Below are 20,394 nucleotides of genomic sequence, written 5' to 3'. Positions count from 1 at the left end.
AGGGCGACATGCCTGTGGTTTCATGACTTTGTACGAAAATGATTGACGTTGAATTCACACTCACGACGGTCAAATTTTTTTGGCTTTATCATTGTTATTCAAGTCATTCATTGGTGGGATTGTGTGACTACCCCGCTTGGTATGAAACGTAGTATTTTCTTATTTGTAGAAAAATAAGATTTTGTGAAATATATCTATCATTCATCTTCTTTGTTGAGTTTTGTCGTAGATCCAATGTTTGTTATTGTTGCTGGTTACTATTGTTGAATTGAATTTGACGTTCACTGTTGAGCTGACATTACACGAGTCAGTATTTCATCTGCAGGTAAGGATGTCCAAAGGACTTTCTAGCGAAGAGATCTTGGAAATTCTGTACAATTCTGGTGTCAGTGACGAAGAAAATGAATGGGACATTGATAATGAACTGAATGAATATATGGAACCTCTTGACAAATACCATATCATAGCATCAGATGAAGCTGATGATGTAATATCAGAAGACACTACACATTCATGTGAACAAGTAGAAGAAGAAGAGGATGATGAAGAAGAAGATGAAGACGAAGACACTGGAGATTTGTTTGTTTCTAGAAGTGGACTACAATTTTCTAGTGAACCAACAAAAGGTGGGTGGCGTCGACGTCGCAACATTTTGAACGTAACATCTGGCCCAATGAATGATGGAAAAACAATCAAAACAATAACAGAGTCATATTTATTATTTATCTCACCAGAAATCGTGAGCATCATTGTAGAAGAAACGAACAGGCAAGTCAAACGAGTAATTTCTTTGTGGAATGCAGCTCATTCTTCGAACAAAACGACATGGAGAGATGTAAATGCAACTGAAGTGTACGCTGTATTAGCAATTCTAATAGGAGGTGGTCGAACTCAAGGACATCGGATAAGTGATTCCGATCTGTGAGGAGGTATTGTTGCCTTTCGGCCATCATTCTTTTCTGTTGCCACGTCAAGAAACCGATTTTTGTCTACACTGAAATTCTTGCGATTTGACAACAGAGACGCAAGAGCACAGAGAATTGAAGAAACCAAGGACAAGCTACAAGCCATCACGGTAGTTTTCGACAAATTTCAATCTAACTAGTGCAAGAATTTCTATCCTTATGAATACGTGACTATTGATGAACGATTAGCAACGTACCGAGGAAACTGCCCTTTTAGGATTTATATGAGCAGCAAGTCTGCCAAGTGTGGCATTAAAATTTGGGTTTGTGCTGATGTGAAGACATCTTACTTACTACGGATCCAAAATTTACACAGGAATGGTAGACAATACTGGGGAAGTGAATCAAGAGCAGAGAGTTGTTTTGGATCTGATGGAACTATTTCTGAATAACGGTCATGGTGTAACAACTGATAATTTTTTCACCAGTTTTCCAATGGCTGCTGAACTATTAAAACGAAACACGGCATTGGTAGGTACCTTGCGTTCCAATAAGAAAGACATTCCGAAGGAAATTTTGCCAAACAGAAAGAGAGCAGTTCACTCTTCAATGTTTGGTTTTACAAATGACTTTACCCTAGTTTTCTATGTTCAAAAAACGGGAAAGGCAGTAATACTACTCTCTACTCGGCATAATGAGAGACAAGTGAGTGGTGAAGAAAGTGAACCCAAGCCCGCAATCATATTGCACTACAACTAAACCAAAGGTGCTGTAGATAATGGGGACAAAATGACAAGAGAACACAGTTGCGTAGGAGGAACGAGGTGGTGGTCACTAAGAATCTTGATGGAAATGATAGATATTGCAGCACTGAATGCATATATTATGTACATTCAAAGATTTCCTGAATGGCAGAAGAATAACCGAAGCCGACGTAAGCTCTTGACGACTGAACTGGCATTTGGACTCAGCAAAGGCGACATGGAAGAAAGCGCCAAAAATGTCAACGGTGTTCATAAAGAATTACAAGATGCACTGAAAGCTTGTGGTATTGCAATTCATACAGCAGTGATCCAGACCCAGTGTTCCAAGTTACCAACGCCACAACGATGTCAAGATTGCAAGAGAAACGAAGATCGGAAAACAAGATTCTGTTGTGTAACGTGCAAGAAACCTGTTAGTAATGTACACGGAGAAGAAACTGATACTGTGAAGTGCACGCAGTGCAAAAATGTACTTGACTGAAAATTTGAAAAAAGTCTTGTGTTACTTTACTGCAGTTACTGTTAAGGTACATAAATTATTAATTTTATGTTCGTTGAGTATTGAATTTAGTGAAAGATACAAAAAAAAAAATTGTAGTTCATATCTGTGATCTGATTAATTACTTCTAATAACCTGAAAAGCGGTTTTTCAATACTAAATAAAGAAATTCAATGGAAATAACGAAATTTGAGAACAGATGTTACAATAAAATACAAAACTCTTTCGGAGTAGTCCAAATACCCCGCTTGGTAAAATAGAGTTGTCAAAAAGCTTGGTAACGCGAGGATTAATGTAAAACGTTTTAAAAGACAAGATGTGTTAAGAAGAGAGTTTTTATTTCAAAGAAGTGACGTAGGTGCAGCACAAACTACATCCCACATAAAGATTCAAGGTACAAGAGTACGGGGTAGTTCAAAAATGTATTACCTTGATGAAACATAGGTCAATCAGAACAATTCCAGGAAGGCCTGCTGGAAAATGAGTGATGGTCCTGGCGGTTTTAAAGTTCTCATAGGAATAGGTTCTCAGATAATTATTCTGCGTGCTGACTCTTCTTCTGGTTTCGCTCCAGAGAGTAAACTTGTATTTGGCTGTAATAAAAACAGCAGTGACTACCATTTGGAGATGAACGCTGTCAGTTCCGTGACGTGGTTCCCAATTCTTGTCATAACTTGCTTCGAAATCGATCATTGCCAGTATTCAACTGCTACAGAGAAAACACCAAGTATAAAGACAAAAACAGCGGATTTTTTCCCAGGCTTAAAATATAAAAAAATATTTCGCTCAGTATGAACCAGTCTCGTGCCGATCTCCTGCAGCTCGTTAATTTATACAAGTCACGTGACACAACGTACAAACTAGGCTTCCTTGCACGTGAATGGGCTCACTCAGTTTTGCACCTCGTTACGGGACTCTAGGACTGAGCATAATTAGTGCAGCAACTGAACTACAGAATTACCGTCCCATTCCTAGGTTGACGTTAACGTCGCAACACAAACAGCTGCATTGTACCGTGACCGGGAAGCATGGACTGCTGATGAATGAGATCGCTTTGTGTTCATCGACGAATCGCGCTTCTGCGCTACCCCATATGAAAATCGTCGAAGAGCATGGTCACATTCCTCCAGTGCTCAGGAGAGGCACAGCAGTATTACACCTGGCGTCATGGAGTGGGGAGCCATCGGGTATGCCTTGGGGTCACAGCTGGTAGCGATTGAGGGATCTCTGACAGCACAACGGTACGTCACGAATTTCCTGCTTCCTCATGTGTTACTTCCCATGCGACGGTATCGTGGTGTCATTTTTCAACAGAACAGTGTTCATTTACAGATGACACGTGTCTCTATTGACTGTCTGCATGATTTTGAGGCCAACAAGATACCCAGACCCATAAAACATGCGTGGGGCTATTTCAGAAGTTAGTTCTGTCCAAGAGCCAACCTCCTCGAAATCAAGCAACACTTTTCCTCAGGAGAGGAAACAACTGCTTTATGGTGCCATTCCCAATCGAATCAGTGTATAAATTCAGACCAGATGGGGTGCAACGACATAGTGATAAGAGGGCTCATACATCCAAGTTATTTGAAAATTTGACTTGATTTTGAAATCATTGAAATAACATCACATTCACTCTAATAAACATGTGAAGTTTTACTTCGTTTCTTCCTCCCCTACTGGATGCTTCCCCTTTTTTGTCAGATAGTATATCCGATCCTCATCAATCAACCTTAAAACGTTCCCTTACCACCATCTCTAAAAGGGGAACACGAAGTTTCCACACTCACCTTACGTTCAGACCGCATGAGCGCGGTTGAATCATTGAATTCGCATTCAAGACTAGTGGCATTCAAATCCGCGCCCAGCCACCCAGACTTAGATTCTTCTCGATATCCATAAATCGCTTGATATTGAAGTTGGAATGGGTCCTTCAGCATTTTATTATCTAATTTTGTGCTCCATCCTCAGTGACCTCGCCGTCGATATCACGTTGAATCTTTCTTTCGCTCCTAGCATCAAACATCGTAAGTCAGGCAGCAGGATGTGACTTACCAGTTGGTACATTACTGATGGTTAGGTGGAGAGATGACTATTTTGTCCTTTAATAAACTCCACAGGAAGAAAACACATATTAAGAGAATTGGTGTTTGGTCTGGCCTTGCGCGGATGCCACATTTTCGACCAATACACGAAAATTGCCACGACATGGTAATTTCACCGAAATGCATATGCGAATGAAGCAAGATCCCGTCTTAATGGAGAACGGATTATTATTTATTCTCCTTCACCGTGGTAGTATTATAACATTACCAGGAACACATGTTGTGTTCAGATACTGTAATAAAGAGTTTATTTCCGTGTTTTTACATTAAAGTCCTAAAAAAATAGTTAAAATGGCTCTGAGCACTATGGGACTTAACTGCAGTGATCATCAGTCCCCTAGAACTTAGAACTACTCAAACCTAACTAACCTAAGGACATCACACACATCCATGCCCGATGCAGGATTCGAACCTGCGACCGTGGCGGTCGCGCGGTTCCAGACTGTAGCGCCTGGAGCCGCTCGGCCACTCTGGCCGGCTTAAAATTCTATACAGTGGCTTTGTATCGAGTCCACCTGTCTGGACAGGTGTGTTTCAAGATAAGTTAATCCATAATTAATAATGATTTGTTATTTTCAATATTTTGAAACGCACGTTGTCTTTAAAGGATAACGGTACCACAGTTTGTTTACCAACTGCAGGCTGTACGTACGTGATTCTCTGCAACTGCTTATTCCACTCAGTTGGTATCTGTAGCTAAAATTGTAGAGTAGTTCTTTACATTAATTATTCTCAGTCCTAATGAGTCCTTTTAACGACGGATTCACTGTCTGTTACGAAATTGTTCTTACCGCGGAATCAAGCATAATGAATAGCCCACGTTATTTATGATAGGGCTGTAACTGCTGCTCCACCAGAACGTTCCACTCGGTATTCTCCGAAGAGTGTGTTTTATGCGCAACCTGACGGGTGCTTATTGATGAAAGTTCTTCCACAGGATCCAACACCAGCTCTTCAAATTCAGCTATGAAGGAAATTCTTTGTCGAGAACTTTGCCGGTCCTTTATGACTAGAACGACGTAAGTTTCTGGTGAGTGTGATTAATTTCTTCCAATTAGTATTCCGTCTCTTGCGAAAATTTTCGCTGTATATTCGTTCAGCTTTCCGGAAACTGCAGGCTGTTGCTTGACTACATGATTCTGTAATGAATAGTGCGCCATTGTCCACATACACTCATGAGCTGTACACAATGGTAAATTCCACTATAGACGCTGCACAGACGATTGTGCATTTTTTCAAGATAGGGTCACTGACGCCGTTGCAGCAGTCAGTTGTTTTTCTGAAGCATTAACAGTTTACAAACAAGTGCCTCACACACATTTCTCTTTCAAGAACTCGTATCACGCTCACTCAATTCCAACCTTCGGTACATTTTCTCAAAATACTCTGATTGGACCGAGCGAGGTGGCGCAGTGGTTAGCACACTGGACTCGCATTCGGGAGGACGATGGTTCAATCCCGTCTCCGGCCATCCTGATTTAGGTTTTCCGTGATTTCCCTAAATCGTTTCAGGCAAATGCTGGGATGGTTCCTTTGAAAGGGCACGGCCGATTTCCTTCCCAATCCTTCCCTAACCGGAGCTTGCGCTCCGTCTCTAATGACCTCGTTGTCGACGGGACGTTAAACACTAACCACCACCACCACTCTGATTGGAACCGACCAGCGTATGTATAATTCACATTCTCAAGGTCTGGGGAGCTTTTATTCAATTTTGCTGAAAGTGTTCCGGATATGACCTTGAAATAGCAACATTTCGCTGCGTGTTTGTTTTTCCAGGCTACGCGACACTATCGTCGGGAAATATACATAAAATCAACAAAATTATGCCGGCCGGGGTGTCCGAGGAGTTCTAGGCGCTTCAGTCTCGAACCGCGCGATCGCTACTGTCGCAGTTTCGAATCCTGCCTCGGGCATGAATGTGTGTGATGTCCTTAGGTTAGTTAGGTTTAAGTAGTTCTAAGATCTAGGGGAGTGATGACCTCAAAAGTTAAGTCCCATAGTGCTCAGAGCCATTTGAACCAACCCAAAATGCTGCTTAGAGTCCGGCTATAATCCATGACATTTACGGTAAGTATTATCTGGGCCTACTACTTTGATGTGAATGCAATATGGAGCTCGGCCCATGTGCCGATCTGTGAAACACGTTTTTATATTTTGGTTTCATTCAACATACTCTCAACTTCGTAGCGTATGTAGTGTGCTAGTAATTTTCTTTGTTGATATAAGGCCTGTAGAAGCGGGGGTTTAGTGGTCCAAATTTATAATTTATTACCAGAATTAGTGATAGTGTTATCAGTTACGCTGAAAACTACTATCCATGTTTTTTTTTAATTCTTCCAAACCGACGCAGTTCTAATTGCTGTTTATTGTAGCAAGTTCAGTTTCTCTCTCGAAGGAATTGCTCTGCGCACATAATCTAGTACATTATACAGGGTGACAGAAAGATGAAGCGACAACCCTTACTATGTTGGGCTGGTAGATACACTGATCGGTTTTCAAGGAGGAATTCATATCCGGAGACGCACGGCTTGTCGCTGGAGAGCGTCGAAATATAAGATGGGTGTAAATTACGTAAATAAACACAATATGAGTAGCACGTCGCACTCCATATTACAAACGGGCTTCGAACTGCGTACCTTGTAACGACCTGTGAAGGATGAGAAGAGCCCAGGTCCACAGAATGCATGTAAGTTGATCGAAGGATCATTAGCACTCGATAAAGTTTTTAAGTTACGTGTTGGCAATGGTGGATACCATGATACTCTGCTGTCTATGTATAATTTTAGAAGTTTGACTGAGGAGTTATAGCAAAAGTGTAAGGACACATACGTGTTAGTATATACTGCTGTAGTAAACTTTTTTATCGTTACGAAATTATCTACCATGAGAATGGAAGATGCCGTTGAGGCTATCCAAATGCGAAACAGCTAGCAAATAAACGAAACGCTGGCCGCATTCGAACGAGCAATCTGCCCGAGGGTGGCCGAAGGTGCAGCCAAATTACAGAGCCAGATATGTGGTCTCAATAAAAAGATACGAACGCCCACGCCAAAACCGTTTTTAGTGCAGAGGACCACAGCAAAAACTAAAATAGCTTTGCGAAAAAGAGATGATTACTAGAGTCAGTTCAGACCGTGGTGTATGTGAGAGTTATCAAACCATTTGGGCACCACATCGCTTTAGGTCGCCGTAAGTATGGGAAGTCACATTCTTCGCGAGTATGTTACGTCTACATCTACTTCTGTACTCCATGTACTAAGAAGAGCATGGAAGACGCTACTTTTTATTGCACCGCATATTATGGTTTTTTGCCTTTCAATTCACGGTGTTACGCGGGAAAAATGACTGCTTGTACTTCTCTGTGCGAGTTGGTATTAGCCTAATCTTGTTTTTAAAATCTCTACGGAATACATGGTTCAAATGGCTCTGAGCGCTATGGGACTTAACTTCTAAGGTCATCAGTCCCCTCGAACTTAGAGCTACTTAAACCTAACTAACCTAAGGACATCACACACATCCATGCCCGAGGCAGGATTCGAACCTGCGACCGTAGCGGTCACGCGGTTCCAGACTGTAGCGCCTAGAACCTCTCGGCCACCTCGACCGGTCCGGAATACATACACAGGGCCCTCGAGAGTATTAGGAGTTTCTACCTTGAAAGATGGATGTTGACGTTTTATAAGCAGGTTGTCGTGAAACTTACAGCTCTCGTTCTTCGAGTACTTGAACATTATTCGAGTAAGGACTATATATTTTTTATACAATTTCTTTTGCATGCAAGCAGCAATTTCATAGTGTTCTACCAGTGAATCATAGCCTGGCGTTTGACTTACCTACAACTGAGCCTCTAACGAACATATTTCAGCGTCGTCAATGATAACGCAGCAGCCTCCGCACCAAATTAATATTTCGTAGGAATATATTGGAAATGATCTTATGGCGTCAGTGGCCGGGAGTTCCCAGGTGGGAAGTTCGGCCGCCAAGTGCAAGTCTTATTGCGTGCGACCCCACATTGGGCCACTGGGGGTGAAATGATGGTGAGGACAGTACAACACCCAGTCCCAGAGGGGAGAAAATCTTCACCCCAAACGGGAATAGAGCTGGCGACCCCTTGCGTGGCATTCCAACGCGCTGACCATTCAGCTAATGAGGCGGACAGGAATACACTGTTAAACATGTATGTACTTTTTCTTTATTTGTTCCGTGACTTCGTGTGTGTGGACTTGTATAGTAAATGTTGAATGTAATATTTTTCATTATAATTATATGGCACCTCTGTGTATTCTTGGAAGTCTTGGGCCGGTAGGAAATATGTCATCTATGTAAAAAATTGTGAATGTTGAAGTGACAGTTGATAAGCGAACAGATCACAGCGGGACTCGAAGGTGTTTGGACGGTCGTGCGCTAGCAGTTATTAAATTTATGAAAAATTAATTAGTTTATGATAGCAAAAAAAGTTTTGGTGATAGTGGGAGGAGAAGATTGGAAGATCTCATGGACAGTGTATTGAGACGAAGAATACGGTAATTCAAAAGGAGAGATGAGTGTAACTCAGAACCTTCTGGAAAACGATTTATTCACTATTACCGTAATAATTTACTAATATTCAGAGAAGAAGATTTCATTCTGAACACCGACGCGGAAGAGGAAAGCGGAAGAGGGGAAACCTAAAGAAGAACCAAGATTCTACAAGAGGTATTTTTTGAAGATTCAGCGCAGAAACTGAAAATAAATCGAACAGTCTAGAACCAGAATGTATCACATTAAGAGAACGCAATTAAACAATGATTTATGCGGGTGGCAAACCTAATTATTTTGTGTTAGTCGAGACAGAAAAAGAGACTGTGAATTTTACTGTTCCATGGACTGTTTTAAGAGTGGTAATCAACCGACATTGTTCTGTGCGTTGAAATGAGGGTCTAAACTTCCAGACATTTTAAACTGAAATTAATAAACCGAGGACATGCCAAAGAAATATATCATTACGTAGTTGTCACTGTTGAAAGTGCAAATCTATGGCCACGAATTATAGCTCGTCATAATCCAGTCTCGCATACTGTTCCAAAACAGTTTAAAGTTCCACAGTGGGTTGTTTTGGGGAAGAGACCAAACAGCGAAGTCATCGGTCCCATCGGATTAGAGAAGGACGGGAAAAAAAGCCGGCCGTGTCCTTTCAAGGGAACCATCCCGGCATTTGCCTGGAGCGATTTAAGGAAATCACGGAAAACCTAAATCAGGATGGCCGGACGCGAGGTTGAACCGTCGTCCTCCCGAATGCGAGTCCAGTGTGTTATCCCTTGCGCCACCTCGCTCGGTAAAGTTCCACAGTGAATGTTCTACAACTGAGTTACGCACTGGAGTAGCCGCGGACATTTTATTGAAAGTTTGGTAACTAATTTTTTAATTGACACGTTAGCAAACTCCATTTGGCTGTGGTTCAGTGTTCGTCAAGAAACAGTAGCTTCGCGACGACAGCAAATACATTCCTCAATTGCACCGCATCTCAGGGTGAGCGATTCAGCGATTATCATTAGGCCGCCATCTTCGTTGTTATATCGCGTGAAAAACAGAATTCTGACAAATCGTTAAATCGCACTAACCAAAGACAGGAAGAAATTCGAAAAATTATAACATTAAACTGAACAAATAGAGGGTAGCGCTGTTATCATTTCTTTAAGAAAATGATTAATTATGTCATAACATATCAATCATGTTAACTGTAATGATGTAGATATCTATGAGGAAATTCTATACGAAGAAAATTGCTGAAATATCGAATTAAGTTTAAAGGAAGTAACAGGCTGGTGCAAAGATTGACAACTAGCTCTTAATGTACAGAATTGCAAAATTTCACAAAAGTTAAAACAGTGTTACGTTTTGATTACGTCTGTGTAAGTGTGCGAGTTTGTGATTAAAATGAAATAGGGATAATTACTGAAATAATTCACTCAAATATTTTAGAGAGAGTTGTATATGAGATCGAAAACAATAATAGTGTTTTTACTTGAAAAAACGATATTAAAAATAGGTGGGTGAAACATAGCAAAAGATTACATTCAAGTGACAACAACGTTGATTTTAGATTTCATTCAGGCGTGCGATTGTCGTTCACTCCACTAAATGTCTTTCTGTACCACGATAACTTGACTCCAGTCAGGCTTCGCGCAATCATAAGCGATCGATATTTGTAATAGGCAACAGCATGCTGCTACGTTCGATCTGACTATCTTCCACAGCACATAACAGCCAATAAACTTCAGTAGAATGTTCCCGTTCATTAGTCCTCTGCATAACAATTGTAACAAACTTACCTGTGATACTTGTCCATATATCCACTTACAATAGGAAACGGTTAACTTCTCAGTAATCAACACCACAATACATCTTCTGATACATGTATACTCATAGATATGTACATATATATTTGTGGCTACCGGTTTTAAGAGTGATTGCTAGTGTGTGAATGAGTTGACTTACGTATCTCAATCAGGTAAGAAAGGAACGCTAGCAATAAGACTATTTAAGCGATTTATTTCGATATATTTGAAGCATTCAGTGCGAAGGCAACTCTGTTAAAGGAGCGTTATATTCAAGTTAAATTTGGTCAGGAGGGTGTTGTGGCGACCACGTTGTGTACTAAGCTACTAACAATTTGTGACAGCATACTGAACTCTTCCTATCGGAGCGTTATAGACAGTTCGGGGGGTAGAGTAATGGGTTAACCCATACTTAACATTTACTGTAAGAGGTACTCTGCTTTACGTGAGCGAATTAATACTTAATCAAAATTTCGTAAAACTTTCTTAACTAACTCGATAATGGAAGTACTCGTGATAGTCACTGTCGGAAGACGAGCGAAAGAAAGTAAGGACCGTTTTGAGGCTGTTATGGTCGTTTTATTTTATATCTCTACATCTACATCCATACTCCGCAAGCAACCTGACGGTGTGTGGCGGAGGGTATCTTGAGTACCTCTGTCGGTTCTCCCTTCTATTCCAGTCTCGTATTGTTCGTGGAAAGAAGGATTGTCGGTATGCTTCTGTGTGGGCTCTAATCTATCTAATTTTATCCTCATGGTCTCTTCGCGAGATATACGTAGGAGGGAGCAATATACTGCTTGACTCTTCGGTAAAGGTATGTTCTCGAAACTTCAACAAAAACCCGTACCGGGCTACTGAGCGTCTCTCTTGCAGAGTCTTCCACTGGAGTTTATCTATCATATCCGTAACGCTTTCGCGATTACTAAATGATCCTGTAACGAAGCGCGCTGCTCTCCGTTGGATCTTCTCTATCTCTTCTATCAACCCTATTTGGTGCGGATCCCACACTGCTGAGCAGTATTCAAGCAGTGGGCGAAAAAGCGTACTGTAACCTACTTCCTTTGTTTTCGGATTGCATTTCCTTAGGATTCTTCCACTGAATCTGTCTGGCATCTGCTTTACCAACAATCAACTTTATATGATCATTCCATTTTAAATCACTCCTAATGCGTACTCCCAGATAATTTATGGAATTAACTGCTTCCAGTTGCTGACCTGCTATTTTGTATCTAAATGATAAGGGATCTCGGAACTCTTTCCAGATTGTTACACAAAAATTTTTAGCACTAGTTGTGACTTGATAATCCTGTAGTCAAAAGGTAACACGGTTTTAACTTTAGTGTAATTTTGTATTTCTATACCTTAAGAGCTAGCTGCCAACCTTTGCACCAGGATGTTACTTTCTTGAAACTGAATTCGATATTTTAGCAGTTGTCATTGCATAGAATTTCCTCATAGATATCTACGTCGTCTGCAGTATACCTGGTATTATAAGTGCGAGGTCGTGCTGGAAAATAATGGCTCCGATTTTCTTTCTCGAAACTTTGTAAATGAAATAGATGTTATTAACATTCTGCATCTTTATTGTTCATGTCTACGTATTTATTTCTCGACGCAGTGATCTGAGGATGAACTCATTCTTCCCCACGAGGGACCAGTATGTTGATACTGTCACTGTAGAATGTCTGACTTTGTCGGCGGAGCCACAACCACGCCTCTGCTTCCACCACTTCATCAGTATCAAACTGAGGTCCTCGGAACTGTTATTTAAGTTTTAGAAACCAATGTAAATCGGATAGTGTCAAGTCGGGACTTTATGAAGCACTATCGATGAGAGTGAATCCAAGGCATCTGATTGTTACAGATGTCGCAGCGCTCATGCGTGGTCGGGCATTATCATGCTGAAGGAGACGGAGTTCCACGTGTGGACGCGCTCTTCGAATTAGAAACTGGATCACAGCACGCTGTTTCTCAAGCCCCAACATAGATACGTTACATACCACCATGTTACACGTTACAATTCGGAGTCCTCTAACTGCAGAGGACTGCAGATATGTAGACAAGAAAAATCTACATTTACATCTACGTGATGACTCTGCTACTCACAATAAAGTGTCTGTCAGATGGTTCAATGAACCACCTTCAAGCACTGACTCTACCGTTCCACTCTCGAACGGCACTCGGGAAAAACGAGCACTTAAATTGTTCTGTGCGACCCATGATTTCTCTTATTTTATCGTGATGATCATTTCTCCTATGTAGGTACAAAACGAGCTGCCCTTCTTTGTACTCTTTCAATGTCATCCGTCAGTCCCACCTGATGCGGAACCCGCAACGCGCAGCAATAATGATTTATAATGTTAATAACGACTGTTTTATTCAAAAGGCTTGAAGAGTTTTCATATAAAAATTTCGGAGGCATTAATTTTCAGCATATATTCTTAGTAGTACCACTGTGTCATTAATTTATAACATAAACGCCAAGGGTCCTATTATAGACCCCTGGGGCGTGCTCGATATTGTTTCAGCGTCTGTAGATGACTCTCCATTCAGGATAGCATGCCTGTGAGAAAAATGTTTGCTTGTGGTAAATGTGGTTACATATCTCACAGGTACTTATTTTATTTACAAGGCATCGATATGGCAATAAATCAGAGGCATTTCGAAAGTCTAGGAATATAAAATCATCTTGGCTTCCTCTACTCATGACACTGAGGATATTGTGTATGAAAAGACAAGCTAAGTTTTGCATGATCTACGTTTTAAAAACTAGGATGAACTAAAGCGAACTAGCTATGTAATAAGTAACATCCACGAAGATTCATTAGCGTGGGGCTGCATGTGGCTACATTCTATAGAATAATGATTCAAATGACTCTGAGCACTATGGGACTTAACATCTATGGTCATCAGTCCCCTAGAACTTAGAACTACTTAAACCTAACTAACCTATGGACAGCACACAACACCCAGTCATCACGAGGCAGAGAAAATCCCTGACCCCGCCGGCTATCGAATCCGGGAACCCGAGCGTGGGAAGCGAGAACGCCAGCGTACGACCATGAGCTGCGGACTCTATAGAATACATCACGAATTTACGTAGAAATTTCTTGACAAATTCTACTGATGCATCTCAGAGGACACTGCGGGTAAAGAACTTCGCGATGTGCTGCATCCCAGGCGTGAAAGTTTTTTATCTGTTATTGGGACCTGAAACTCTACCTGACAGAACTTTTCAAGCCAGACGATATCGCGAGAGTAAAAGTCATGATTATGCTAGAAGAACGACAGGAGAGGCGATTTCTTGGTCGGACGTGGGCGGAGTAATTAGTGCGTTAGAACGGCTTGATCCTCTTAGGAAGATTAAAGGAAGGAAGATTAAAAGGCAGAAGATTAGGGTTTAGCGTCCCGCCGGCGACGCAGTCATTAGAGAAGGAGCTCAAGCTCGGACCCAAGAGGGACCCTCCAAGAGGTGGGCCATGGTCTTTCTACAGTAACAGTTCTTCTTAATCGACACTGGAAAATCACAGAAAATATAAATCTGGGTACCCAGAAGGTCGATCATCTAGAAAGTGAATCCAGTGTGGTAAGTCCTTGACCCTCTTGACGTGAAGAACGAAGTGTAGTTAAGACTAGAGCGAAATGATTCTGGATGGAGCGGTACCGAGCTGTAATTTTCTGTGATCGGTGAAACGGCCACCAGAGTGCACTAGTGTTGTTCGTGTTTAGTGTTGATAATAGGCCTGGTATGGTATATAAGTGCAAGAACAGCCTCAGATTTTGAGTGATTACTATGAAGGGTAGGAAGGCGCTACGTACACCTGTGAGACAGCGCTATCATCATCTGACACAGTATGAAGGGGGCTTCATTGTGGTTCGCCGTAATTCCTAGCTGGTCAATTTATGTAATGTCCACATTTGTGAGGCATTCAGATGTTACATTGGTTCGATGCTGTATTGCATGGAAATGTGAAGCCAGGCGTACTGATCGTCAAGGTTCCGGTCCACCAGTTCTGACCTCCACAAGAGAGAGTTGCCAAGCATATTCTACCACTTTACATCTGCACCTGTCATGCCAGAGCAGGTGAGGCACTCCCCGCAGTATTTTCTGTCACCCCGCACCATTGATCGGAGAACAGCAGCCGGACTAGTGAATTACCGTCTGATGCGTAGGTTGCCATTAGCACCAAAATATAAACGGGTGAGATTGGAATGGTGCCGTGTCTGGGAATCGTGGACTGTTGATGAAACGCGGGGCACTTTGTTCAGCGATGAATCGCACAGCATGAACATTGTCGACGAGTATGGCGGCGACTTGGGGAGAGGTCTCGTTCTTCCAATGATTTTGAGAGGCACGGCGGTATTATTCGTGGCGTCATGGTGGGGGGACCAATATGGTATGACTTCAGGTCACTGCTGGTAGGTATTGACGGAACTCTGATATCACAACGGTACGTCACAAATATCCTGCGCCCACATGTGTTACATCTTATGCGAAAGTATCGTGGTGCCATTTTTCAACATGACAATGATCTTTCCCACATGTTATGTGTTTCTATGAACTGTCTGCTTGATGTTGAGGTACTCCCGTGGCCAGCAAGATCCTTGATCTGTCCCCGACAGAACTTGTGTGGCACCAGCTACGGCCTCAACTCCGTCCGAGTGCTAATCTCTTAGATATCAAGGACTACTTCGCCTCAGGAGAGGGTGCAACGGCTTTATGATACCCTTCGCAACCAAATCAGTCCATATATCCAGACCAGAGGCGGTGTAAGGTCATCCTCATAAGTGGATTCATATTTCCAAGTTATTTGTAAACTTGATTCGATATTGTAATCACCGAAATAACGTCACATACGCTCTCAAACAGTGACGTTTCATTTCCTTCTCCCTCCTGAATGCTTCACTTTTTTTGTCAGGCTGTGTGTGAGCAAAGAAACAGAATACAGACGATTGGAGTTGAAAGATTTAATATATGAACACACATGGAGGGAGAGTCTTGCTGTCAGTAAAAACAATTTAGTATACTTCTTTCCGATAGATATTGTCCGAAAAATAACAAACCGAATATCAATAAGAATAGAGCCCAAATAATAAAGAGGGAACTACTATCTTCTGAAGCCAGGGTTTAAATCTCTGATTGACAACTTATGGGGACAAATGGTTCAAATGGCTCTGAGCACTATGGGACTTAACATCTGAGATCATCAGTCCCATAGAACTTAGAACTACTTAAACCTAAGTAACCTAAGGACATCACACACATCCACGCCCGAGGCAGGATTCGAACCTGCGGTCGCGCGGTTCCAGACTGAAGCGTCTAGAATCGCTCGGCCACCCCAGAGGAAAATGTGGTGATTGTTCTCAATCAATTAAGATCTGGAGGCCAAAAGGTAGTGCGAATTAACAATTTGCAAAAACTGAGAAAAACATCCAGCCTATAGGGAAAATACTACCATACGGTAATAGGTGCTGAAGGGTGTGTGAAACGAAGACAGATATTTAAGAATGCTAAACAGAAAAACAAAGCAATACTGAAGCATACTGAAAGCGAAAGACTGGAATACCTCGTAAGCGAATACCTTAACGGGAATGTCTGTGGAGTTCCGCAAAAGCTGGTGACAGAATACACTCCTGGAAATTGAAATAAGAACACCGTGAATTCATTGTCCCAGGAAGGGGAAACTTTATTGACACATTCCTGGGGTCAGATACATAACATGATCACACTGACAGAACCACAGGCACATAGACACAGGCAAGGGAACATGCATAATGTCGTCACTAGTACAGTGTATATCCACCTTTCACAGCAATGCAGGCTGCTATTCTCCCATGGAGACGATCGAAGAGATGCTGGATGTAGTGCTGTGGAACTGCTTGCCATGCCATTTCCACCTGGCGCCTCAGTTGGACCAGCGTTCGTGCTGGACGTGCAGACCGCGTGAGACGACGCTTCATCCAGTCCCAAACATGCTCAATGGGGGACAGATCCGGAGATCTTGCTGGCCAGGGTAGTTGACTTACACCTTCTAGAGCACGTTGGGTGGCACGGGATACATGGGGACGTGCATTGTCCTGTTGGAACAGCAAGTTCCCTTGCCGGTCTAGGAATGGTAGAACGATGGGTTCGATGACGGTTTGGATGTACCGTGCACTATTCAGTGTCCCCTCGACGATCACCAGAGGTGTACGGCCAGTGTAGGAGATCGCTCCCCACACCATGATGCCGGGTGTTGGCCCTGTGTGCCTCGGTCGTATGCAGTCCTGATTGTGGCGCTCACCTGCACGGCGCCAAACACGCATACGACCATCATTGGCACCAAGGCAGAAGCGACTCTCATCGCTGAAGACGACACGTCTCCATTCGTCCCTCCATTCACGCCTATCGCGACACCACTGGAGGCGGGCTGCACGATGTTGGGGCGTGAGCGGAAGACGGCCTAACGGTGTGCGGGACCGTAGCCCAGCTTCATGGAGACGGTTGCGAATGGTCCTCGCCGATACCCCAGGAGCAACAGTGTCCCTAATTTGCTGGGAAGTGGCGGTGCGGTCCCCTACGGCACTGCGTAGGATCCTACGGTCTTGGCGTGCATCCGTGCGTCGCTGCGGTCCGGTCCCAGGTCGACGGGCACGTGCACCTTCCGCCGACCACTGGCGACAACATCGATGTACTGTGGAGACCTCACGCCCCACGTGTTGAGCAATTTGGCGGTACGTCCATCCGGCCTCCCGCATGCCCACTATACGCCCTCGCTCAAAGTCCGTCAACTGCACATACGGTTCACGTCCACGCTGTCGCGGCATGCTACCAGTGTTAAAGACTGCGATGGAGCTCCGTATGCCACGGCAAACTGGCTGACACTGACAGCGGCGGTGCACAAATGCTGCGCAGCTAGCGCCATTCGACGGCCAACACCGCGGTTCCTGGTGTGTCCGCTGTGCCGTGCGTGTGATCATTGCTTGTACAGCCCTCTCGCAGTGTCCGGAGCAAGTATGGTGGGTCTGACACACCGGTGTCAATGTGTTCTTTTTTCCATTTCCAGGAGTGTAGATAAGGTTTCTAACGACCTTGTCTCCTTGTGTAAAGGAGACGGTACCATGACAAGAGATTGGTAAGATTCAGCAGAATATTTTATGGAAATGTTCCTTCCACGTGAAAGCTACATTACAGAATAAGATAGGACAGTTAAATACAAAACGACGGTCAAAACTATAAAATCGCTTTTGCCTACGCAATTTGAGATTTGATAGCAAAAATGATAAAAGAGGGACACTATCGGAATTATCTGAGAATAACATAATTACGTTGTGGTCTTCATATTGAAGGCTAGTTTGATACACTTCTCCACACTAGTCTAGCCTATGCAAGCCGTTTTTACTTGGGTATAACTGCTGCAATCTGCTTCTACCATATGCAACTTACTGTAGTGAAGTCTTAGTGTCCCTTCACAATTTTTACCCTGCAGCCCACATGTACACTGAGGTGACAAAACTTACGAAATACCTCCTAATATCGCGTCGGACCTCCTCTTGCCAGCGTAGTGCAGCAGTACGACGTGGCATGGTTCAAAAATGGTTCAAATGCCTCTGAGCACTATGGGACTCAACTGCTGAGTTCATCAGTCCCCTAGAACTTAGAAATACTTAAACCTAACTAACCTAAGAACATAACACACATCCATGCTCGAAGCAGGATTCGATCCTGCGACCGTAGCGGTCGCGCGGTTCCAGACTGTAGCGCCTAGAACTGCTCGCCCACTTCCGCCGACTCAAGTCGTTGGATGTACCCTGCAGACGTATTTAGCCCTCTAGCCGACCGTAACTGCGAAAGTATTGACGGTGCAGACTGTTGTGCAAGAACTGACCTCTCAATTATGTCCCGTAAGTGTTCGATAGGATCCACGTCGTGTGATCTGGGTGGCCAAATTATTTGCTCGAACTGTCTAGAATGGTTCTCAAACCAATCGTGATCAATCGTGGGCCGGTGACATGACATCGTTGTTTGGGAACATGAAGTACATGAGTGGCTGGAAATGGTCTCCAAGTAGGCGAACATAACCATTTCTAGATAATGGTCGCTTCAGTTTGACCAGACGACGCAATCCATTCCATGCAAACACAGCCCATACCATTATGGAGCTACAACAAGCTTGCACAGCGCCTCGACAACATGGGTCCATGTCTTCGTAGAGTCTGGGCCACACTCTGACCCTATCATCGGCTCTTACCAACTGAAATCGGGACTCATCCGACCAGGCTATAATTTTCCATTTGTCTATGGTCTAACCGTTATGGTCACAAGCCCAGAAGAGACTCTGCAGACGATGTCGTGCTGTTAGCAAGGGCACTCGTACCCTTACTCTGTTGCCATAGCCGATTTCGCCCGTAGTACGTCCGACATTGTTTTCTGCGATTATTTCACGCAATGTTTCTTGTCTCTTAGCACTTACAACTCTATGCAAACGCCGCTGCTCTAGGTCGTTAAGTGGAGGCCGTCGGACACTGCATTGTCCATGGGGAGAGATAATGCCTGAAATTTGGTATTCTCGGCAGACTTTTGACACTGTGAATATCGGAATATTGAATTCGCTAACGATTTCCCAAATGAAATGTCCCATGTGTCTATCTCCAAGTACCATTCCGCGTTCAAAGTCTTAATTCCCATCGTGCAGCCATAATCACGTCGGAAACTTATTCCTATGAATCACCTGAGTACAAATGACAGCTTCGCCAATGCACTGCCCTTTTATACCGAGTGAACACGGTATTACCGCCATTTGCATATGTTCATATCGCTATCTCTTGACTTTTTGTCATCTCATTGTGTTTGAAGCCACTTGTTCTAGTCAGGCCTTGGAGTCTCTCTGCAACTTTTACCCCAAACCCTTCCATCCATTAGCAAATTGACGATTCCTTGATACTTTAAGATATCTCGTGTGAAGTGATCCATTCTTGTAGTCAAATTGTGACATAAATTTCTTTCTTTTCCCCATTTTTTTCGTATCACCTCATTAGCTATCCGATCTATCCATCTTCTTCTGCATTCTGCTGTAGCACCGAATTTCCCACTACAGTGGTGGAAATTTGTATAAAAGTACGCCGTTATTTGTGGAAAAACATGTTTATTTAAGTATTTGGTACTGCAGCCGTTTTTACCGTACAGTTTAAAACAAAGTAAAACAAAATGCATTCTTATTTTACCTTTAGCTTTTGTACTTCAGACATTTAAAGAAACGAGACAACATTATGGGTAGAAATTGATGTCAAGGCACTTAAGAATTATCAGAATAACCTAACGTATACAATAAATAGATTACAATTAGGACCTAGTACTTAATCGAACCTCTATTGTTCTTAATAAGTGCGAAAGTACTTACACATTGACTGCATAAGGGAAGTGATCGCCGGCCCGTGTGGCCGAGCCGTTCTAGGCGCTTCAGTCTGGAACCGCGCTACGCTACCGTCGCAGGTTCGAACCCTGCCTCGGACTTGGAGGTGTGTAATGTCCTTAGGTTAGTTAGGTTTAAGTAGTTCTAAGTTCTAGGGGGCTAATCACCTCAGAAGTTAAGTCCCATAGTGCTCAGAGCCATTGGAACCATTTGGGAAGTGATCTCTTGTTCCGAGATTGAGGTCCACTCCATTCGAATTGCAGTTTTCAGCTCGGTCACAGTCTCAGGCTCTCGTCCATTGCGATAAACACGTCATACTAGGATTCCCCACAGATTCTCCATGGGACTTAAATCCGGACTTCTTCATGGGCAGCTCAGAAATGGAATTCCTTTATCTTGAAACAACGACTTT

General features: G+C 43.1%; 1 protein-coding gene across 1 annotated transcript in view; it reads left to right on the top strand.

Moving 5' to 3' along the window:
• Positions 1 to 331: 331 nt before the first annotated feature.
• Positions 332 to 20,394, top strand: part of LOC126298301 (uncharacterized) — a 51,950-nt gene continuing 31,887 nt past the window's right edge. Inside the window, exon 1 of the mRNA XM_049989598.1 lies at positions 332 to 626. Coding sequence (XP_049845555.1) covers positions 332 to 626 — 295 coding nt within the window. The remainder of the gene's footprint in view (positions 627 to 20,394) is intronic.

The sequence above is a fragment of the Schistocerca gregaria genome, chromosome X (genome assembly GCF_023897955.1).
Source record: "Schistocerca gregaria isolate iqSchGreg1 chromosome X, iqSchGreg1.2, whole genome shotgun sequence".
Lineage (NCBI taxonomy): Eukaryota > Metazoa > Arthropoda > Insecta > Orthoptera > Acrididae > Schistocerca > Schistocerca gregaria.
This window is presented reverse-complemented; position numbering and strand designations above follow the sequence as displayed.